Consider the following 24,686-nt stretch of genomic DNA (forward strand, 5'->3'; position numbering starts at 1 on the left):
AAGAAACGTTAGTATGGATTTTTGTTAATTTAGTTTTTTAGTTATGGTAACTGGGAGAAGAAGAGTGAGGAGCTATTCTCTTTCCAGTGGAAGAAAATAAAACTTCTCATCAGGTGTTTTACTTTTACAGTAACTCTCTGAACTTTGTTTATATTTTATCAATCAATCAATCAATCTTTATTTATAAAGCCCTTTACAACACACAGGGTGACCAAAGTGCTTTCCATTAAAATCCACCTTAAAACAAAACAATTTAAAAACAACATAATAAAACCATTAAAATTTAAATTAAATTAAGAATATATCACATCAATACTATGTATTAAAAGCCAGTCTAAATAACCAGGTTTTCAGTCTGGATTTAAAACCCCCAAAGTCAGTGATGGTGCACATTTCTGGGGGCAGCTTATTCCAGAGCCTGGGTCCAGCAACGGAGAAGGCCCGATCACCCCAGAGTTTAGTCCTGGTCCTAGGGACTTCCAGCAGGAATATTATCAGCTAAGCAAGTATTATAAGTCCATACATGTTCATTTTGTATTAATATTACAGTATAATTAAAAGTGTTTCAATACTTCAATCATTGGTACCTGGGAAAAGAAAGAAAAGGAACCTCTTCCTGTTCCCATTCCCCTCAACATACTGAGGGTTACAGATGTATTCACAGAACTTGATTTACGTTCAGTAACTACAACAGTCTTGGATTACTGCTGTTTACAGAGAGAAATTACATTTACAGTATATCCGGCTGGTCCGGGCGTGACTGCAGAGGAAACCACTAGCACGTTGACTGTGTCATTAGACAACTTGCCACGTTCCAACACTTTGTTTTCCGAGCCTCCTTGTCTGCTTCCTGTGTATGACCGGTTTTTTGTTCCTGGAATATTCTCAGACCTTATTCTCAGCCTTCTGGATCTCAACATTTACAACCCAGAGCTTCTCTGGTTTTTGACACATGACTGGTTACAGGATTGCCAGTTGGATTTCCCTCGTCTGGTTTACCTCCGAGTTCCTGCGTCTTCCCGGTTTCCTGGATTAAGGACAGTTTAAACGGAATGAGTTCTGCTTGCTGGATTTATAAGTCTTTGGCTTTCTTCTCTCTCTTCTCTCTCAAAGGGTTCCAGTCCAGACCCCGCGGATCATCCTCCACAGGACGTTAGAGGGAAGTTTCTCAGAGACCCTAGACCTCAGGAGATTACAGTTTTCAACATGTTAGTAAAGATATCTTTATATACCTTATTCTGGATTTATTTACAAAAACATTACACAACAGCACCTCTGAAAATTCTATCCAACAGGCGCATATAGAACTGACTGCAATAGTAATCCTTCAGAGCTTTGGTATTTCTCTTAAGTAATATCAGTATCAATTGTTACCCCGCCCTGCTCACACAGCGGCGCTTGGAGGTCTGTTTCTGACCTACCTACGTCATCAGTTGCTGAAACCAACCATGACTTGTGTGCGTTGATTGCATTGCCTCCGTCAAAAGTTTGGAGGATGTTCAACTTTTCCCACTAAACCGGAAGCGGATTGCTTGTGACAAACAGATTTCACCCAAATACGAGTGTTGGCAGATCGACTATTGAAAGCATATAAATAATCCCATGATGACAGTGTCGGTGAAAAGGATTCCAGGAAACTTTATTGTCAGTTGCATCAGATTTGCATGAGGTGGAACTGCTTACGCCGGGTCCCGGCCATGTAAAACGTTTTAATGTTGTAAAAGCGCCCTCCGTCGTGCATCGCTCCAACGATGTGGTGGTGAATCCTGCGTTACCTTTGTTTGGTCTGGTCCTCTGTCATTTTCTTGTGTCATTACTTTCTTGAGCCTCTCAGTCACATCCACCATGATGGTCACTGTAGCTCTGTGAGTGAGTTGTCTTTGTTTATGTGTGACATAGTGCCCATGAGACGGGAGAAGGGACTTTCATTGGCTGGCTTTTGAAGTCAGCAGGGACGCTGCAGCTTGAGGACATGTCTTCCATGGTAGGAAAAAATTGTTGTCCAATGAAAATTAAACAGATATTTTAATGTGACCAAAATTCCTTGACCCCGGGGAAGACCCAGGACACGCTGGAGAGACTATGTCTCTCGGCTGGCCTGGGAGCGTCTCGGACTCCCCTCGGAAGAGCTGGAGAAAGTGTCTAGGGTGAGGGAAGTCTGGGCATCTCTGTTGAGGCTACTGCCCCTGCGACCCCGTTCCAGATAAGCGGTGGAAAATGGATGGATGGATGGAAATCCCTTGTTCTGATTTACACGCAACTTGATCAACCAGATCTAGATGGATATATGGCCTGAAAAAGAATCCCCAACGGTTGCTTATCAAACTGCATTTGTACGCAGTTGGTTGGGAAACCAACCATGTTACATGTTCAGAACAAACAGCAAATACATCTACGTCGCAAAGTAGTGATTTAAGTGTAAAGAAACAATCTGAATCTTTAATCGTCAATCCCAAAGCCGATTTAAACAACAGAAAATCCTCAACTGCAGTGATTCACATGCAGATTACGTCACTGCTCTGTTGTCATTGTGTTTCACCCGCCCAGACACTCTCTACTAGACTGATTTAATTAGCTCCAAACGATAGTGGTTAGACGTACCTGGAAAGCAAATTTAAATTTGCTAGCAGTACGTCCAGATATCTAGGCTACTTTAAACTGCTTGGAGATCCAAAACAAACTGAGTAGCATTTGTTCTGTTTTTATTCAGAAATAAGTGATGGCACAGAACAATAAGTAAGCCTTTTTTGCCCATCGTTAACTGCAGAGCACAGAGTTGAAGAGTTTCTGAAACCATGGTTACAGTCGGACGGCTTCGATATTCAACAGAAGCTAATTCATTTCATTTAAAACATTGAAATTTAGCTAGATAAGGACAGCTAATCTAAAGAAGCTAGGTAGTTGCTAACCTCAAATTATTATTTAATTTCTCTGTCTGGGCCATGTTGTGTCTGGTGTGGTGATGAGTGCAATAGGAGCACCTCAGGGTACTGAACTGAATCCCTTCCTGTTCACATTATAGACCACAGATTTCCACCTTCAGAGGTCTCCTGATGACGCCACTGTTGACAGATGTATAAGAGATGGACAGAAGGAGGAGAACAGCACCCTGGTGGACAGGTTTGTGGAGTGGGCTGGAAGAAACCCCCATACTGCTGAATTTGGATAAGACTAGGCAGATGTTGACTTACTTGAGGAAGACAGGATCAGTGTTGCCACCCACGAGCATTCTTGGTAAGGATGTAGAGAGGACTGCAGAAACCTGGGTGTTTACATCAACTGCAGGCTAAACTGAAAGAGAAACATGGCCGTATACAATAAGGGTCTTAGTCGACTCGACGTCGTGAGGAAGCTTGTGAGGAAGTCTGTGGGAGCCTGTGTTTTGGCATAGTGTGTATATTTCACAGTCTGGACACTTGACAGTTTAATCTACTATTATTTATTCATAATATATCTTGTGCACTCTTAAATCTGTACACTTCACAGTCTGCACGTTCATAATCACTGCACATTGTACAGTTGACACTGACCTTTTAGTTTATTTCAGGCTATATAACGTGCAGATGTTTCTAGTTGATTCTTCTCCCTTTTCTTAGTATGTCGTGCTTCAACCCTGCTGCTGTGACACTTAAATTTCCCAGTTTGGGATGAATAAAGTCCATCTATCTATCTACCTTCATATAATGGTCCTCTAGCCAATCCAGAGTTCATTATTGACCAGTATTCATGCTAAATTACTTGATCAGCGAAATGATCAGATTTCTATAGTAAATGAGCTGAGCAGCAATGTCACATCCAGACATGTTCTTTAAAACACATATTTCATGCTGTATGAGTCAAAGCACAAAAAAAAAAATTGCTCTTGCACGATAACATTATTATGGCAAGTGTTTAGATGTATAGATCACAGCAGTTATTGGTTGAATTGTTCATAGAGACGAAACAGCATGAAAAGGCTAAGTGGTGGCAACAAATGTACAGTATTTTTGACACTATGAGGCACACTTAAAAGCTTTAATTTTTCTCAAAAGTTGGCAGTGCACCCTATAATCTGGTCTGCCATTATGTTTGAATTATTGTTGTGCTTACAGACCTCGAGCCAGTTTTATGTGTCAAACTGCACTCAAAAATCTGTCAAAATGTTTTAGTGACTTTGGTAGTGACGAAGCCGCTCCGCTTGGGACCATTCCCAGCTGACGGAGGGAGGTTGAATTAAAGTCGGTCCTTGGTTGGATATGGGGTGCACCGTCAGACAACGTTAGATAACTAATTATGTAGCGCTGCAAGCAACCATCATCCAACATCTAGTCAACGTTACATTACTATAATTAGACGTCAAGCCAAGGTTAGCTTTTTACCATAAACCCAATTTTCAAATCTGTATCATAATCCAGATTTAAAATCGTTGCCAGTGATAGCATAGTCCGCTATCGCTGGCAACGTTGATCCCATCAGAGAAAAGGACGTAGTATTATGCTTTCCTCCGTCACTTTTTATTTTTGGATTTGTGGAAGACCAATAATTTAAAATGTGTGTGTATTTTTATGTATTAGTTACAAATGAACAATACGAACGAGTTGTTGTGAGCGAGATGAATAAAGTTCGACTTACCAGACTGTCTTGTTTTGCTTTATATATGTTTTATCATGCGCCTTATAGCCCGCTGGGCCTTATGTATGAAAATAGACCCGCTCATTGATATTGTGCCTTACAATGAGGTGCACCTAATGGGCCGAAAAAATATGGTTAGTAAAGATGACATCATGTAGTTTTCATGTAAAATTATCCAACGGGTGCTAATCTGTCCAATATGGGTGCCATTTGACAGTCAGTAATTACTGATCTGTTGGGACCAGTCACAGATGTTTTAAAGTAGAAAACAACAACTGACTTACTGTATCTTTGGATCTAATTACATGAGAATGAACGATTCAAGCTTTTCTGACAATACTGCTGTACTGTCAAATTATTTTGAAAATAAAAAAAAATGCATGGCACCCCAGAGCTAACAAGTCACAATAAACATTAATAATGCATCTCTTTTTAATTTGTCATTGGTTTAAATAATGTGTATGAATACGGCACTGTGAGGTGGTTGCAAAACAGAGATGGAATTTACTTTTCTTCTATTAATTTTCTCCTTACCTTTCTCCTTTCCTGTCTTTCACTGATAAGCTCTCCTCACCGCAGAGCACAATGGCTCCATTGTACTAAACCACAGAGCTGATAATGTTACGTGGCTTTAAGGGCAATGATGTTAGCTCCTATTCAGACAGACATTTTGATTGGAATGTAGACTCACAAAGAGTGCCATAATATTCAATGCTCTCTGAAATTAAGGAATCCAATATTAAACACAATTACCATTGACTCTCTGGGTATTTAATAAGCTTGTATATCAGGAGACATTTAGTTTTAAGATAGGGCAGAGGGAAGACTAGTTAATATAGAAATAATGCTGTAGTGATAGACTTTAATGATGATCTTTTTCAGTCGCATTTGTAGTTAAACATATATCAGTGCATGAGGCTTCCTGCTTACTACGTTAATGTGAAACTTGGGTAATCTGCTCCTGACAGCAGAAACTAGACTTTCCTCTGTCATTCAACTCTCCGAAAATAAGAACCAGTTGTATTTCCGGTCTTTTTATATGTAATAATATTCATATCCCCCTGAAAGCTGACCTGCAAAAAAAAAGAAAAAAAAAAGAAAACGGGGCTATTTCATAGCTGTCACTGCAACGTCTTTATCTCCACTCTCCAAATGTTGGGGTCAGCCAAGACTTGACGCTCGGCAGACAATTATCCCAAAGACCTAATGTGATTAATGGGTGTCACTTAAGAGGTGTGGGCTGAGGTTGAATAAGAAAAAAGAAAAAAGCAATTCAAAGGGGATCATTGCCGAAGAAAAGGTACATTGCAGCAGTTCATCAGCAAGAATTTAGCCCCCCCCCCCCCCCCGGCTGTAGCTACGTGCTATAAAATCAAATGTCCAAAGTCACTTTCAAAGTTGAAACGTGGCCGGGGGAACGCAACCTTCAACTGAGGCGTGAGTTTGTAGTGAGCAATTAGTGCGCTTTGTGTCGGTCGTTACCAGATTCGGTGCATCACGGTGCGGTTTATTTAAATATTGGACATGCGACGTCACACACGCATGTTTTTCTGTGCTGCTTCAGTTTGCCACAGGTGAGAAAGTAGAAAACAAAAAAGAAAAGGATTTCAAAAAGCTGTGGGATATTTTGTCTTGTCACACCTGTCCCGTCTCTCCTTTTTTTGCTCTTTGATTCCGTTAGCTAGTTTCTCGTCTTGAGAATCCCCCTTAGCTATTTGTTAATGTCATCGGGAAACTGACGGTGACACAAACACAGGTAAACAACAGGATGGCTCACCACCATTTCTTACCATTGTTTTGACTGCAGATTGTGCATTTATTTACATACTGCGTACTACATTTTGAAAAAATCAGTACCTGTAAGTAAGGGCTTTCGAAAAATTCCCAAATTTCTCACACCATTTTGGATGAAATTCCTTAATTTTTTTTTTTTTGGGGGGGGGGGGGGTTGTAGTCACTATAAAAAAGGACAATGGACATAAATGTTATCCTAAAGTATAAAAGTAAGCCTACTGAGGTTTACAAGAGTCTGTCTTCTATCTGGTTTCTAAAAATGTAAAAAGCCAATAAAAGCACTCCCGGTTCACTTGGCTGCCTGTGTCCTCCTACATGCTTCTTTTTTTTTTTTTTTTTTTTGCACAGTGTGCATGCAGCAGACGTTGCACTAGTGCACCTCGAGTTATTGCAGCACAGTGTGCCGTCGCTGGCTGTGGATTAAAGTCTGAGGAGCAAACCGGCAAACTGGCTGCGGAGGCGAGATGAAGGTGCACTTAAGTCTCCCCAGTCACCCGCCTTGTGAGGAGCCTGGACGCCTGATAAGGCCGTAGCCACCTAATCCCCCCCCACCCCCTAAAAAAGAAAAAAAAACAACTCACACACACCTCTTAAAAAAAAACTAAAAAGCTTTAAGTCAGTGGTCGGTGTGAGACTGATGATGGGCCCTCCATGGCCTCCGGCTCTGCTGCGTTAACCTGGCTGGGAGGGTTGATAAGCAGACCCCACTTGCTCTCTCCATATTGCTATTATTTTCAGCAGAGATACCTTTTATTGTTGATTTTACCAAATCAGTTTTTATGTAAATGGTCAGTGCTCTTCATTTTGTTATTTTTCTTTGGAAATGCTTATTGTTTGGGGGAAATAAGGAAATAACGATGCTTTCAACAGCAAGAATCACATGGAATACTTTAGACATACTCAAAATGACACTCACACGAGGTTGTTGGACCACAAGCTGCATATTTCTCAAGAGACAAGACAGCGTTCATTCCTCTAAAGCCTAAAGCTCTCTTCTAAATGTTAAAACATGCTGTTTCTCTGCTGACTGCATCAAAAATAACTGTTAATTACAGCATCTCGATTAAAGCAACACACGTATTACCATGGAGACAGTACTACCTGGACTTACATGGTTCTGTAATAATAATTAAAACAATCATACAAGCATTTTAAAAACAAAGCCACTGCTGTGAGGAATTCTTAATCAAATATTAAGAAGAAAAAAAAAGAAATCAAAAGTAGAGAAAATGAATGTGTTTGAGGAAGGCACTGATTGGGCCTCCTTATCTTAGATTGCAGGTGTCTGATTTCAGGGCAGAAAAAAACAGCAGTAGGTGCCACGTGTTTGCTGTAATCAGAATTTGAATCTGACTCTTTAATCCACAGATATGACATCAAACTAATGCCAAGTGTTTGGCTCGATACGTCTCGTATGTAAACACAGAAATACTGAAACATGTCAGAACACGAATGGTGTTTATCTCAGAGATACTGTTTTCTTACTTTTAGCCTCATTTAACAGGTTTTTTAAGATCTATCTATCTATCTATCTATCTATCTATCTATCTATCTATCTATCTATCTATCTATCTATCTATCTATCTATCTATCTATCTATCTATCTATCTGATAGACACATTTTTGTCCTTTTTACATTCGTTTTATTTGGTGTTAATTTAGAGGTATCCCATTAAAATTACACATAATTGCGGTTGGAGAAGTTACAATTGTATAAAAGACATTAGTCTGGGATTCATAAATGTAAAATCCTTTAAAAAAAAGATTTACTAATATATAAAAAACACTGACCATCTTAGAATCCTGTAAACATTTGAAAAATGGTTTCTTAACACATTTCATATCTCTGATATTCATAAAATTAACACTTTTAAGATGTCGTCTTGTTATATATGGACTGTTATTCAAGAAAACATTATAAAATGTTAATAAACTAAATTTTAAAGAAGAGCAATCATTTTATTATTTATTAACAATACAATAATTCGTTTTTCATTCATCTGTTAGATTAATTGAAAGAGCTGCAGCATTAATTCACCTGATCTTTAATCATAAACTCCATTTGCCTGATTATTGACCTTAATCACAGCCCGCGTTCGTGACTTTTACGATCCTCTTTACATCAACTCTCCTTCCATTATACAAGATTCAAACCATGTGTTTACATTCTTGAATTTATTTCTAACATTTTTTTTTCTCAGGACCATTTTAAAATACAGAACTTCTTGGGTCAGGTCAAATAGATTAAAAATCACAATGTTGGTAGAAGAATGCTTCCCCCGATAACAGCACCGTGCCTGTCGTACACACACACACACACACACACACACACACACACACACACACACACACACACACACACACACACACACACACACACACACACACAGCTGTCGTTTGCAGGGCCAGCTACAGATTTCTGATCATTTTAAGGCGGTAACAAATGAGGCGTATTTAGCAGGACAGTGACATGTGTCACCCGGAGATGAACGACTGATAACGAGGAAGAACCAGGTTAGTTTTCATTAGAGGCCGACGACCAGCCGCCATCTGACCTTGCTGTGTGTGTGTGTGTGCACGGGCCCGCGTCTGCGTGTACCTAACCTGTACCTCCACCCAGCCTCTCTGCTGTTATCTATGAACCCCCCCCTTCACCCCCCCAGAACACCTTCATTACCGCCAAGATAGTGGCATTGGCAACTTGTCACTTATATTGATTTCTCTTAAACTGCAATTTACATGGATATTTGTGGGCGTCCTGAGGGCAGGCTGCAGCCTGGTGTACGGCCCCGGCGCGAGCCCCGCCCCCCCCCCGCCCCCCCACCCCCACATCCATCTGTGCTCCCCCAGGCTGGGAGGGAATGTTTCCACCCAACAATGTAGCCTCAAAGTGACTTTTCAACCTGACATCAGCAAACGTGTCACGCTGGATTTTCACTGGACGCTTTATTTATTTATTTATTCAAACATGAAAATGAAACTAAGGGGGGACATGTTAGTTGTCAGGGGCACAGGGGGGGGAAAAAAAGCATCTAAAGGCAACAGCAGGCTGTGTTAGATAAAGTGCTTGTGTCTTTCTACAACCTCGGTGCAGAACGGCCGCACCGACACACGGTACTCGTTGCGTTCTCCAGCGGGCCTCCACAGATCCACATTTATTTGCTGCAAGAGCTCCTGAGTGTGTCCGGCAGTACCGTAGCGCCCTCCTCCCAACGTGCACCTGACCTTCTGCCGCAGAGGGCCGGGAGAACAAAACAATAACCCGCAGCCAGGAAAAACACAAATGCTTTCTGAAAGCTTCGACACTGCGCTCTGGCACAAAAATGCCAAAATGTCACAATCCTCCGGCTCTGCGGCCGCAACGCACGCTCAAGAGTCGCTGCCTCGCATATACAGCTGCTGAAGGTCACCTGAAACAGTCGAGGTTTCCAACAACAAAAGAAGTTTCCACACACGGGTTCAGGAAATGAAGAGTTAAAAGAGATGGATTTAATTCCTCAATGATAACCTGAGACTCATTTTCATTCGGGATCTATATCCTCTATATTCCAAATCCTTCAGCAGACAAACTCAAATCAACAAGAAGACAAGAAAAAAACTTAAAAAGTAGCATTTTTCTTTTAACGCTGCACTAATATTAAGTTTAACATATAGAGAATAAGCTGTAGTGCCCTGCAGGGCTGACCTGTGACCTGTGACCCTCCTTAGGGCTGGGAGTAAAGCTCAGGTGAAGAAGGGGGTGTGAGCTGGTGGGTGTCGCTGCTGGTGATGTCACACCTCCCAAACAGCTGCGATTGGACCCTAATTAGAAATCCCGGCAGCAAATAAGATAGGCGTCCTGCATGATTGAGTCCAAAAGTGGCTGATGCCAAACATTTCTGCAGAGGAGACGAGACAGAGAGTCGCGAGGAGCCGATGCGCCTTCTCCTGCACACGCGAGGAGGCGAGCCTCACTTTTTCCTTTTCCAGAGGTGATAACACGAGCGTCGAGACGAGTCCCCCCCCCCACCCCCTCCTCCCCTCCTTTCCTCCCCTTCCCCCCCTCCCCTTCCAGTCAAAAAGGGATAATAAGAATAAATTAAAATAAGAGGAGAGTCGCCCAGACAAGAGGAAGGAGAGGAGAGAAGAGCCGAGTCCCAAGTTGCGGCTGCGCTGCGCTCCGAGAGGACAGCGCTGATGGCATCCGTGCTGGGAAACACCCAGAGCGCTCAGGTCAGGTGCAAGCTGAAGCGCAGGAGGAGGAGGAGGTCGAAGAGAAAAGGTAAAATAAAAAAACTTTACTGGCACTTCTTTCCTTTCCTTTCTTTTCCTTCCCCTCGTGCGCTCCGGCGCTCCCCCGCCGCGGTGCGCACTCGGAGCGGGGAGCGCCGGAGCGCACGGCGGCTCGGCTGCTCCATCCTTTCACAGACTGGACGTGAGACTAAATTAAACTACTAATGAAGAGCTTTTAAACGTGCTGGCTTTTTTTTTTGCAGATCGAGGCTTTATTATAATTTTTTTTTTCCAAACATCAGATTTATTTCTCGGACGAGACGTTGTAACCGGATTATTTCCCAGTCACAACTTCACCCATCTCCATTGCATTTCACCCCATCGCTCGGAAATCAGCTCCTACTCGCTATTTTTTCAAATATTTAAACTCACCGTTTAAGCCACATGCACCCATTTATTTGAAGGAAATCCACGTGAACAAACTATCCCGACATCAACATATCGGTGATCATCATCGTTCATTTGCAGGCTACCGGCTTATTTTTCTTCTGCCTCATGTGGAATTATTTTTTACCTCATTAAAACCTTGAAGCTCACAGTTCAACTGTTATTTGGACCCCCCGCCCCCCCCCCCCCCCCCCAAAAAAAAAAAAACCCCAACAAAAAACAAAAGTCTCGAGCCGGAGAAACGGTTGCTGAGTTGCAAGAGGGAGAGAAAAGAGCAGAAATTGCCAATAACTGTCTGGCCCTTCTCAGAAATATTTCATCATATGATACAAGTTTTTTTCTTTTTTTATTCTCTGAGGATAGTTTTATCAACCTCAAATGAGAAGTCCTGGAAGAAAGCAGACAATGTAATATTTACCAGACAGTGTATTCTATAAAAAGAAAGACAGTATTATACATTTATAAATATTGAAAACACCAAAGCAGGCTGGTTTCCAGGGACTGGAACGCTGAAGCGGACTCAGGTCTTGACGCTGGTCATGTCTCTGCAGACACATGTAATGGATCCTGAAGAGTTTTCTGGTAAACAAATCCCCTCAGTGGTTTTTAGCCCTGTGCTTCTCAGCATCCCCTGCCAGTTATATTACATTTAGTAGATTGGAGATGATGCATTTGCTTGAAAACGGGAATAAAAGTATGTAATTCACCACATTCCAACTGATCAAACATTTCCATCTCATTGTGAGCTGTTGCTCTTATTTGCAAAACTCTTTTTCCTTCAGAGTCAATTTTATCCTTGAGGATAAACTGCAGAATGATATTTTGAAAAGGTCATGAAATTTAAACACCAGTGGAAGCTTTGTGTGTTTAAAGTCAAAGTGCTGTTAAACATGATTTTTTTTCTTTTTATCCACTTCTCAGAAGCTCCCAGACTAAATGATCAAGGTCTTACTTACTTATTCTCTCCCGGCTGTCACAAACACTCCAGGACATGATTTGTCTGTCTTCCTCTTTCACATCGTCTGCCATCTTTTTTTTTTTTTTTTTTATAACAGGAGCAAAGTCCAAATAAAACAGCGGCAGCATCATTTGTTTTTATTTAGTTTTATGTTTCACAGATGATAACTTGACTGTGTGTATTGTTGGAGCTTGAAGACACTGATGTGCCACCCCATTACATTGTGGAATATGGATGAACGCTCGGAGCGTGTTGACGTATCCGACTCCAAATGAATGCATAACGAGCTTTCATAAACACTTTGCACTTGTCATCAAACTACAAACAGACAACTGCACCTCATTTCCATAACCTCTCGGTTTTTAATAGCCCAAGTAATTGAGACAACGGAGACAATACATAAAATATAGTGCTGAGGCAAATGTATTTACATAATGGAAACGACGGAATTGGTTCCACAACATTAAGCATTGCATATGAGGTAGCGCGCGAACATTAGCTGACAGGCCTTTGCGGTGCGTTTGCGAGCAGGTAATTTATCTGCACTTCTGATTCACTCTGATAACGCGGGACATTAGGGCCCAGTTCAGGGGCCGATTGTAAATGAAGTGTGCCTTTGGGGGCTGCTGGTAACTCCGGAGCTGCAAGAGGTCGATTCAGTGTGTGCCAGCAGCTGGAGCTGCAGTCACAAATGTCTTTCCTGCCCAGCATTCATATGTATCTATGTCTGTGTGTGTGTGTGTGTGTGTGTGTTTCTTAAACTGTTTTTTTTTTTTTTACTTTAAATTTGACCGCAGATTACACTTAAACTGGAATATTTTCCTTTCCTTTTTTTCCCTTCATCCTCTTTTTATGTCTTAAATGCCAAATGATCATCTTGAGATCTCCATGCAATTATTTTTCATGAACCTCAAGGCGAAAAAAAAAAAAACAGAAAAAAAGATCACAGAGGGATTTTTGCATGGCATTTGGAGCTTAATCCCTTGAAAAGACTGCAGATTATTTGTAGATGGACTCACTAAAACCGATGTGTGTACTCAAAAGGTTGTAAGCAGAATTCTCCCCGCAGCTTCGATTAATTTCATTTTCCACCAAATACCCCCCCCTTTTTTTTTTTTTTTTTTTTTTTATTGTGGTGCTGTTGTTTTGCAGTTGCTCATATTTGAATAGACAAAGCAAAATAACTCCACAGTGGAGATTACAGATCAGAGAGGTGATTTGCTCCCATTTTTTGGTCTCTCCTCTGAATTCCTGGAAATCCCAGAGCTCGCTGCAGCCCTGCGCGGTGCAGGCTGCTCTGCGTTTGTTTCTCCGTCTCAGAGCGGTCGCTGACCGGCTACAGCACAGATCCATGCACGGGCCGCGTGTCAGCCTCTTAATTAATCACAGTTTTGTGATTTGAGCTCCCCGAAGGGGATGTGGGTCCCACAAATAAAATAATTCGGAGGAACATCCGGGCGGATGAGGCCCCGCTCAGCTTTGTGATAAATAGACTCTTGGCGGACCCGTATCTGCCCGTCATCAGTAAGGAGATAACCTGTGTCAAACAGGAGCATAAGTGCAACGCATTCCTTCGCCTTCATCCACGCGCCGCTGTTTACAGATAAAAAAAATAAGGGAGATTTATAGAGCAGCATTATTTTCTTTTATAGCCGCACTTATCACCATGCACTCCCAGCACAGTATATCAGAGCGCGATCATGGGTGCCAAAGGGGAAATGTGAAAAACACCGAGCGTTAACATCATTTATGTAGCAATTACTGTTTACACCCTCGTTGGCGGCGAGGCTGCAGCGGGGAGGTCGAGTGTGGGCTGCCGGGGAGGATGGACGGAGCGGTACCGGCGGCGTCCGCCACCCCCTCCCTCGGCGCTCCCGTCTGACTGGCGTGACGTGCAGCTGAGCAGAGGAGCTGAGAGGGAGCAAAAAAAAACCCCTGACTGTTTGCTTTCCGACCTCGTCACTCTCATCGCCACTGGGGGTGACGGGGGGGTGTTGAGGTGAGGGCAAAGGTCAGGCTGGGGAGCTGTTTTTAACACCCATGAACCTGCAGCTGGTTTCACTGATTTATCACCTCCCTCTCAGCGACTGTCACCGCCCAGGAAAAACTAGTGGGCTATATATTGTGATGTATTAGAAAAGAAATGGTATCATTTTTGCTGTTTTGAACAGGGGACATAGTCTGACGGATTTTTTCGGGAGAAGGATGAAGCTGGAAGTGTTTCAGTGGCTGAAAACATTCAGCATCCAACAGAAGCCTCAGCAGGAGCGAGAGTCGTGGGGTTTAGCTCCTGCAAGAGAACGCTGCTCCAGAAAACGCTTCCTCTCTGACTCGTACTGAATAAAATACCTTGCTCCAAATGTTTCTTAGACACTCATTTGTCAAACACTCTCATTTTTAGAGTGTTTGCAAATATACATTTCTCATGCCTGGTTCAACTCCAGCTGCATACACGTGCACTGAATGTCACGCCTATTTCTCATAAGTCTTTCTCCTGTCGACCTCGCAGCTACAATCTCCCTCTAAAAAGAAATACATAACATTTAAATACAACTGCTGCTACAGCAGTTTTAATCCATTTTAAAGCAACAGCCAAATTGAAACAACAAATGTGCAAATTTTTAAGAACACAAATCTCGGTAGTAAGAAGTGCAATGAGTACCTGGTAACAATCAGAGGCTGGGTAATAAATTAAAGGAATAAATGAGAATTAAAAAAAATGATTAGTGCCAAAACTCACTGGAAAGTGATCATAGTGGAGCTAAAAAAGAAAAAAATAGAAACAAATATGTGGAACCTCCTTGCCATTGGAGCTGTTGGGGTGTTTTTAATCTAATTTGTTCAGTTTTTCTGCAAAACCAACGCTGACCGAGCTGCAAATCGGTCACTAATAACATCACAGTTTAGAGACACGCAGAGCGGCATAAATGCACGGTAGAGCGTCGTGCACCAGTTTAGTAACCTGGGCTCCCAGCAGGGGTGGGAGAGATGGGGGGGGGGGGGGGGGTTGGGGTTCACTGCGTGGTGCACGCGTGTCCTGGGAGGGGAAGCAGATGAGTTTCACAGATGTAAAGCCCCAGCTTCAGCCCCGAAACCCTTCTGTCACATTTGTTTTTGTTTGTGCTGATAACGGCATTAGGAGCTGCGACAGGAACACCGCTGGCATTTATGAGGTTAATGAAGGTCGTCGCCGGCGGAAACGGAGCGGCGCTCCGCTGTGTGCACATGCATGGCTCCGTGAATTTACAGGCACTTCCTGATTAAGGGCAGTGGCAGAGGGGCTGGCGGTTTAGGACACCGCGTCCTCTAAGTGACTGAGCGTTTAGCTGAGGGGGAAAAAAAGGTTATTACGACCGACTGTGGCCTCTTGAGGACGGCTGATAAAATGACCAAGGAAAAGGAATAGCCCAAGTTTAACGCATTAGCATAATTAGTCATTATCTCCCAACAGCCCTGTCTGGCTTTTTGGAGGTCTTTAGTGAGAAATTATACTTAAAGTTGGGACTCAGGAATCAAAATTCACGTCGGAACGTCTGAGCGTCATGCAAGGGGTCACCGTGGGCCACCGAGGGCCACCAAGGGCCACCGAGGGCCACCGAGGGCCAACAAGGTCGCGTTGTGCAGGGAACGAATCACTTGCATCAAAAGCAGAGATTGTAGAAACTCAGGCGACGCTTATGTTAATTAGTTTGTTGTTTGATGACTCCCACAACTGCAAAGATAAGGGTATTACTCACTCTGCAAACAACCTGTTGCACTTGTTGCTATGGTGACAAAACACAAGCAGTTTAACCGAGTTAGTCATGTGTTACACTTCATCACTCTGCCCACAACAACTTCCAAAACAAAGAGTTATTTTTGGGTTTGAGATGTGTGTGTTGGACATGGTGCTCCGGAGTGTATCAGACGATGGTAACGTGTTTGCATGTGTGAGTGTGTTCTGCGGCCCCCTGTTCGGCGGTGTGTTTCCTCCGTGTATTCGTGTTGCAGCACATGCTGGCGCGCTGCCGTTCGCGCCGAGCTGTCAGTCCTCATAAACAGAGATGTAGCGCAGCAAGTCGGCAGCATTATCGCCTCCTGTCAGTGTTTGTGCGTCTGCCGTCCACTAGACAACGCGGCGCGAGGGAGCTCGCGACGGGGAAGAGAAAGCGAAGCTGCCTCGCAGCAACTGTCAAGCGGTTCCGAAGTGGTGTCAAAGGAACGCAGCCGCATGGCGCCGCTGGAAGCTCAGCACGGAGAAATCCTTTCTGGGGCAGAAAGCTTGGGGTTTGTTCACCAAGTAACAGTCTTTAAAATTTAAAAAGAGCGACTCCAAACCTTTAATCTGTCGTATTTATCGTTCTCTCTTTTAAATGTTGAGCAACCCCGTAGCTCATCTCATTTAATCCATTAATTGTTGGCTTTTAAAAATGTCAAGATGGGCCTTTTTTCTGTTATTCATCCTGAATTTGGTTAACTGCATCTGCTGCACGTTCATACATCAGACTGTTGCATTAAATCTATGTAGAAGCTGGTGCAAATACGTCTTTTATTTATATATATATATATATATATATATATATATATATATATATATATATATATATATTTTCACGATATACCGTCAAAAAAATTCCTCACAGTAAGAATTTGTCATCTCGCGGTAAAAACGATAAATTCCCGTTGATGATGTTTTTGTGTAAAGCTGATTTATGGTTCTGCGTTAAATCCACGCACAACGTATGGGAAGGAAGGAAGGAAGGAAGGAAGGAAGGAAGGAAGGAAGGAAGGAAGGAAGGAAGGAAGGAAGGAAGGAAGGAAGGAAGGAAGGAAGGAAGGAAGGAAGGAAGGAAGGAAGGAAGGAAGGAAGGAAGGGAAAAAAGAAGGAAGGAAACAAGGAAGGAAGGAGAGAGCAGGAGGAAAGAAGGAAGGGAAAAAAGAAGGAAGGAGGGAAGGAAGGAAGGAAACAAGGAAGGAAGGAGAGAGCAGGAGGAAAGAAGGAAGGGAAAAAAGAAGGAAGGAAGGAAGGAAAGGGGAGAAGGAAGGGAAGAAGGAAGGAAGGAAGGAAAGAAAGGGGAGAAGGAAGGGAGAAAACAAGGAAAGGAGGAAGGAAGGGGGAAAAGAGGAAGGGAAGAAGGAAGGAGAGAGCAGGAGGAAGGAAGGAAGGAAGGAAGGAAGGAAGGAAGGAAGGAAGGAAGGAAGGAAGGAAGGAAGGAAGGAAGGAAGGAAGGAAGGAAGGAAGGAAGGAAGGAAGGAAGGAAGGAAGGAAGGAAGGAAGGAAGGAAGGAAGGAAGGAAGGAAGGAAGGAAGGAAGGAAGGAAAGAAAGAAAAGATAAATTCCCATTGATGACGTTTTTGTGTAACAAACATGGCGGATCTGAGAGCGAGATAGATTTATAGATGAAAAGATGGAGTTGAATTGGTATTTTTTTTTATCGTTATCGGGATAAATGCCAGAAATTATCGTGATACATTTTTTAGTCAATACCGCCCATCCCTAATATATATATAATGTGTGTGTGTAGTGGCAAATGTCTGAAGTAAGGAAAAACAAGGAGGCTGACTTGTTTGTCTCGCATCCATGCTGTGGCCTCTCTGGAGACCCAAACTCCCAGATTAAAAACAAGGATGCAGAGCTGGTTGCAGAAAGCGGTTGTGAACGCTGAAGTCAAGCCGTTCCTGAAAATAAAAATAAAAGAAGAGAAGACAGTGGAAAGTTAATCAAATAGCAGTGAGGAGCAGATATCCTCCCTCAACCCCTGCCGAAACGGCACAGTTGATTTACTTCAAATGTCAGCTAAAATATCCTCCTCTGTCTCGCGTGATGGCAGCCGGTGCCAAGCAGAGACACAAGCAGCTCGATGCAGACCGCATTTTCACATTTCACTACCCGAGTCTGATAATTGCATGCTGAGTGAGAATTGGCCTCTTTAAAATTGCATTAGTTTTTTAAGGGAAGCTGTTGATTCAAGGCAGATTATCGTTTCTTTTACTCCGATGTAACATCAAGACGAGCGCTCATATCTAATGTGAAGCCCTGCCAATAGCACGGAAGTCCCCCACACATCACGGTGGCAAAACATTTCTGCAGTTTATGATCCTAATTAGCTCTAACTGTGCCATCATCCCTGAGTCATTGTGCCTGGAGAGAGGCCAGATCATTTCTTCACCTCTCCCCTCTCTTTCATTCCTTTTCTGTCTTCATCTCTGCTTTCTTCTTCTCTCATTTCGGCGGCTTACACATTGTTATTGCTGTCTCCCGGCTTGCCTGGGCGTATTCGCAGCGTGGTAGGTGCTGCTGTGAAAAGAGACATCTTTCATAAGCTGAAAGTAGCCAAAGGAAATGGTCAGGAGGATTTGACTTTTTCTTTAGACCGTTGCACGGATTCTGCAACAAATGACGCCATTTCGAGTGCGTTTTGTAAAAAAATACCAATCAGAAATGCGTGATTGGTCTTTGGTCGGCGTCCGACCACTTGGCGGACCGTGTGCAGTTACGTCACGCTTGGGTGGCACCGCGGCACGGCTGCCCCGTGTGCCGTGCTGACACAGCAGCGTTAGCGGTGATACCCCGCCTCATGTGGAATAATGAAATTGGATGAAGCAGCTTAAACGTTGGCCGTCCCTTCTCGCGCCATCAGACTGGGTGCCTATTTGAGATAACATTAATGAAAAGGACTTTAGCCAAGAATAGACACGTCCTACTGCAAGCTGGGGTTGGGGGTGAGGGGAGGGGATGGGGGTGTTTTGCAAGAGGTTTTCTACAGAGGGCTCTCTCCGGAGGTCGAGGAACATCCTGCACCACAAATGAGCGAGATACGACTGGAGGGGCAGAGATTACTCGTGGTCCATCTAAATCTAGCCAAGCATACGTAAAAATGACCCCCCCACCCACCGTACAGTCCTACAGGTGGAAGCCAGGGAGGAGGAGGATAGGTTGCAGGTGAGGCATCGAAGGTATCCGAGAAACAAGTACTTCTTATATATAGGTCTGAGCAAGATGGAGTAATTGCAATGAACCGTGCAGAGGGGTGAGTGTAAGCACACGCACGCTGCAGAGAGAGTCTGCCTGAGTTAACTCCGGGGCTTGTTTCATTTCTCTGTGCTCAGAAAAATTCAGTTCCTTGCTCAGGAAGTGGACGCAGACATAATCTGATGGTGGGATTTGGAGAGATTGCATAACGGAGGCAGTTGATGAGCTGCACGTTTGGGTGAAATTGTACCATATGTGGTGTTTTACTACACGGTTACAGCCCACCCGCGTCCTGCGTCATCGCTTTACCGGGCCACCACATGGGGACAGACTGCAGCATTCAGTCTTTTTCCTGCAAGAAACTTAACTTAACCTTGATACACTCAACTTCGGCTGAGGAGGACGTTCAATCATGATAATCGCTGCTGTCCATCTTTTGTAGGTCGTTAATATGAGTCTGACCTGAGAAGATTAATTGACTGTTCTTTTAGCGCTGCAGCTTCAGAGTTGGCACGAGTTAGTTTCTAGTTCTTCTGCCCGTCTGCGCTTCTGTTCTCGATCATGACATGTGAAAAGGTTATGCACGTGCCGACTGCTGAAATTCCCACCAAGCTTTTGGGCTTTTGGCAGAAAACAGTGAATAAAGGCATCCTTCTGGTTTCCGTCAAATCTGGTTCTTTTAAGTAGGGTCATCAGTTTGTGAAACTCACACCAGTCAGGACATATTCTCTTTGAAAATGACTTGGTTATCATTAATATTAGCAATTCACTGTTTAAACACTGTTAGTTTTAGGGTGCTTTCACACCTGTCCCGTTTGGAGTTGTTCCGGAACAGTGAGCGTTTCCCCCTAAAGATCGGTTTGTTTGGTACATGTGAACACAGCGATCGCGCTTGGATGTGGCACAAATCAAGCAGGCCGAGATCTCCTAGGAGAGGTGGTCTCGGCTCGCTTCCATTCCAGACCTGAAGCGGTGCGTTTGGAGTGAGAACACAATCGACACAGCAACCAACACAACTCCATTCATGTGTATGTGCTACCGGCGCAACAAGAAGAGTCGGTGCAACCTCCACCACCTTCTCTCCTATTGGACACAACTTTTTCTCTTCTCCCTTCTCCCTTCTCTCCTATTGGACGTGCCGAGATGCCACGGCAGGCGCCCTCTCATGTGCTGCCGAAATCAGCAGCAGAGCGGTCTGCTCTTGCGCTGCGGTAGCACATACACAATGAACGGGAAAGCTGGCGGCGATCTGCACTTTGCGCCCTCTATGTGAAAGGGGCTTTATAACCATTGTTGTTTTTCCCGGGGTACGGAAGAGGAAACTCCTTCCGTGTTCATTTCTGACCAATGAGAGAACAGTTGGTTCATGGCATTTGTTATCAGCTTTGAACCGCTACAGACACTTGCCTCGTGAACACAAACGCCACAAACGAAACAACTGTATCTATTTAGCCCCTGAATCGGAACAAGACAAACGGGCCACAGATCTGAAAGCACCCTTAATTCTACAGATTCTGTTGCTCTAAGGTTATTTCATTGATCTAGATCAGGGGTCACCAATCCTGTTCCTCGAGGGCCGGTGTCCTGCATGTTTTACATGTTTCGCTGCTTCATTGCACCGTGATAAAAGTGACTGTGTCGTTAAGAGAATTGTGCAGCCCTCAATGACAAGCTGATGACGATGGTTAATTAGAATCAGGTGTGTTAAAGGAGAGATAACTCTAAAACATGCAGGACACCGGCCCTCGAGGACCAGGATTGGTGACCCCTGATCTAGATTGTTTGTCCAACTTTTTGAATAGTTTAGTTTCCAGCAACAGCTTTTTTAGGCCGTATAACTTTTTGGTGAAGCCTGATCTCTAATTCCAGCCACACCTGTGGTCATGACCTGTGGATATTTATGAAAAAGGATCAGGTCATGGAAGCAGGCAGCTGAAATGAGCTTTCCTTGAAGGGGAGCTGGGATGAACCTCGGAACTGAGCTCCTCACTGTTGACCTGGAGCTCCACAAGTGGCAGAAGACAGATAGATGTCTGAAGGAGCCTTTCTTCTACTAATAATCATCAGTTGAAGATGTTATTACTCCTTAATCTTTTTACTGAATAAAAAACTTCTTGATCTAAGAAGCCAAACGGCATAACATAACATAACATTAAAGCTGCAAGCAGCGATGAACGGGCCCTCGCACTCATGGCCACCGCCCCCCATAAGCATATCAGAAATGACACTTACGACTTCCTATGTCAAACCATTCAAAAGTTATAGCAGAAAAAAGGGACAACCAATCAGAAGAAGGGGCGGGGCTAATTGAGGCCAATGAAGGTCAAGGACTCCATACAGAATCTGATGACACCACCCACGACTCTCTATGTCAAACCATTCAAAAGTTATAGCAGAAAATCGGAACAACCAATCAGAAGAAAGGGCGGGGCTAATTAAGGTCAAAGAAGCTCAAGGACTCATTACAGAATCCCATGACACCACCCACAACTTCCTATGTCAAAACATTCAAATGTTATAGCAGGAAATAGGGACAACCAATCAGAAGAAGGGGCGGGGCTCATTTTCGCCAATTATGGTCAAGGACTCAATACCTAGTCCCATGACAACACCCACGACTCTTTATGTCAAACCTTTCAAAAGTTATGGCAGAGAAAAGTATTCTAGTGGGCGCTGTTGAGCCGTTAGGCAACGCCCATTAATGCAAACCATGAAATATCAAATGTATCGACAGGCCTGGCTTTTCTTTAAGTTGCGACATGATACAGGTGTGTACCGATTTTCGTTCATGTACGTCAAACCGTATTATGGGGCTTGAGGCGCAAAGTTTTTTCTGTCTGAACCAATCAGATGAAGGGTGGGCGCGCTTTTTGCCGTCTAGCGTCGCCACGTTAACACTTTTGAAAGAGAAAAGTAATGCGTGGTGTCGGAGGATGGAGACGCACGTTTTGATGTATAACACACCTGGGTGCACGTTACGGTTCGGGCCGTATTAATGACCGAAGAAATGGCATAAATTGCGCCAAAATTACACGATTAATTCAAAATGTTCAAAATGGCCGACTTCCTGTTGGGTTTCGGCCATGGCGCCAAGAGACTTTTCTTTAAGTTGTTACATGATACAGGTGTGTACCGATAAAGGAAGATAAAGGAAGCTCTGAAAACCTCTGAAAAAAATTGTTAACCAAAATTGAATCATTATCCAGGTTAATCTATCCAGCATACTCTCTTGTAATCCCACCAAAGATTATAAAAGAAATGAATAGAATACATTTTAATTTCATATGGAAAAATAAACATCACTATTAGGGATGCACCGATCTGATATTTGTATTTTTGTTTCGGGATCGATATTGAAAACAACTCTAGATCGGGTATCGGTAACAATGGGCCAATCCATAGGAGCAGATCTATTCAATTCTAATTCTATGTGTGCTCTGTGAGTGTTGTCACACGCTAGTCACGTAATGTCAGCACGCCGTGCGGAAGTCTACACTTTTCAAAATGGAGCGAGCTAAAGGATCTGCGATATGGAATTTTGTCACATTACCTCAGCCAGCACATGCGACTGCAACTTGCAATACTTGCAAAGTCAGTGTTTCGAGGAGGTAGTAAAACGTTTTTACTTTTAAGTTTAACAGCACACTGGATGGATGAAAGCTTCGTGCCACACAGTGCAATTCTAAACACAACCTTTATCTTATTTATAAAGATAAAAGAAGCTCTGAAAACCTTAACAAACCATATAGAACTTAGGAAATTCGCTATAAGGAAAAACAAGCTCTATAAATCAAGGTTATCCATCTTTAAATCATTTTGAACCAATAAAGCCTTTGGAGGTACTTGATATTAAGAACCTTAAAACTTCTTCTGCTGGCCATGATGATATTACAGCCTATCTGATCAAAAAAGTTGATCAATTATTGATCAATTATTGTTCCTTTAATGTGTATTTTTTCTTTGTCACTTGAATCTGGTATTATCCCACAATTTTTTTTTTGCTAATAATGAGAAGATAAATCTTGTCCCACTGGCAGATTTTTTTTTACTTATTTCAAGTTAAAATTTACTTGAAACAGGTGAAAATTGTCAAATAAGTTATTTTTCTGGTGTTATTTTTCTGGTGATGACTCTAAATCAGGGGTATTCAACTAAAACTTTAGGTCCAGTCAGAGAAAATGTACTTAAGCGAAGGTCCAGAACATCATAATACATCATAATAAATAAATAAAAAATCTATTGCAGTAGTTCAAACATTAAGAATATTGTGTACACATAAATTCATATAAAATAATTCTAATTGAGTTTTTTGTCAAGATGAATTGGCACTAGCCTTAAAAAGGGTAATGTGGTACAACCATGATTCATATTAAAATAAATTAATTTCCTTAACATCTTGACATGTTTTTTTTGTACAAGTTTTCAGTATTTTACAAAAATGGTTGTTTTTTTAATGGTCGCGCCAGATGCCATGCCAGATTGAGCAGAAGATTGATTTAAATACATTAGTGATCTCAAAAAAAGTTTTCAAACCCAGAGTCCTGGTCGGACGGTCGCACCACATGACATTTTGACGCTTAAAACAACAACAAAATCCCAAGTAACTAGTATATTTTGTAAAATTCAAGTGAGTCCATATGTGGGACAGGTAGTTAATATATATGATATTTTTATATCCATTTAAACCTTTTTTGAATCGAAAAAAAAAAGTTTTTTTCAGAAAATATAGGCGACACGTCATTGACCCAGTCATGCTGTTTACACAGATCTGATTGGCTGAGCAGCATCACGTGGGATGGCTTAACTCGTATGCAATTGGTCTGTAAGGTCTGCTGAACAAATGCCATAAAGTAACGCTGCGCTGGTTAAAATAGAAGTGCCTGGGTCCGCGGAGGACGGCGTCCGGACTGTTGAAATAGCAGTAAAACCACATTCATTGATGAAATGACATAAGGGATGGAAAGAGGGGATGACAGTTTTACTGGGGGGATGATTTGGACCGTTTTTATTTCAGGGGGGATGCCATCCCCCCTCACCCCCCTCAACTCGAGTAGTCCTACTGATTATCCCATTTGTTGCAAGAATAACTTTCAAAATCAGTAAATACTAATTATAATGAAGTGTCTTGTAAATCAGTCATTTTAAAATCTAAATCCTTATTTTAATTTCAAGTTAACTTACTTTATCTTTGGAACGAGCTCAGCTTCATGTCGAGCGCGTCTCCTCTCTGCTAAACACATACACACGCACTGTTTGGTTGATACGGGCTGTTGGGGCGGGTGTTAATCGGAACAAACCAATCATCTTGCCCTACTCACAAGCTGCTGGCCTAAGTGGCCTCTGATTGGCCTGGCCCGACTCTCTAAGAAAAAAAGTCAGAGCCGACTGCAGGGAAAACTCAGCCCCGCCTCCCTCTCCAGTGTGAGAGCTGCACTTCTCACAGGGATGAAAACTCAGCTTTCAATTCAAACCAGAAAAAATCAGTAAAAATCGCCTGTTTGATCTAAACTGCTCAAATCGACATTGTTTTTATATCACAATAAATAACATATTTGCAAAGTTGGAAGTTGATTGGACATTGCATGACAAAATTATAATTTATTTGGAGATTAGTTCATATTTTGAAAAAAGTGAGTGAGTTCATCCAAGATTGTCATATCCACTTGTTCAGAATGGAAGCCTGATTAAATGTACGGATTTTGGGTCAATTTG

General features: G+C 42.8%; 1 protein-coding gene across 1 annotated transcript in view; it reads left to right on the forward strand.

The window, feature by feature from the left end:
* The first annotated feature begins 10,301 nt into the window (after positions 1-10,301).
* adarb2 (adenosine deaminase RNA specific B2 (inactive)) overlaps positions 10,302-24,686 on the forward strand; it is a 270,118-nt gene continuing 255,733 nt past the window's right edge. Inside the window, exon 1 of the mRNA XM_061713821.1 lies at positions 10,302-10,666. Coding sequence (XP_061569805.1) covers positions 10,582-10,666 — 85 coding nt within the window. The 5' untranslated portion in view covers positions 10,302-10,581. The remainder of the gene's footprint in view (positions 10,667-24,686) is intronic.

The sequence above is a fragment of the Cololabis saira genome, chromosome 22 (genome assembly GCF_033807715.1).
Source record: "Cololabis saira isolate AMF1-May2022 chromosome 22, fColSai1.1, whole genome shotgun sequence".
Taxonomy (NCBI): Eukaryota; Metazoa; Chordata; class Actinopteri; order Beloniformes; family Belonidae; genus Cololabis; species Cololabis saira.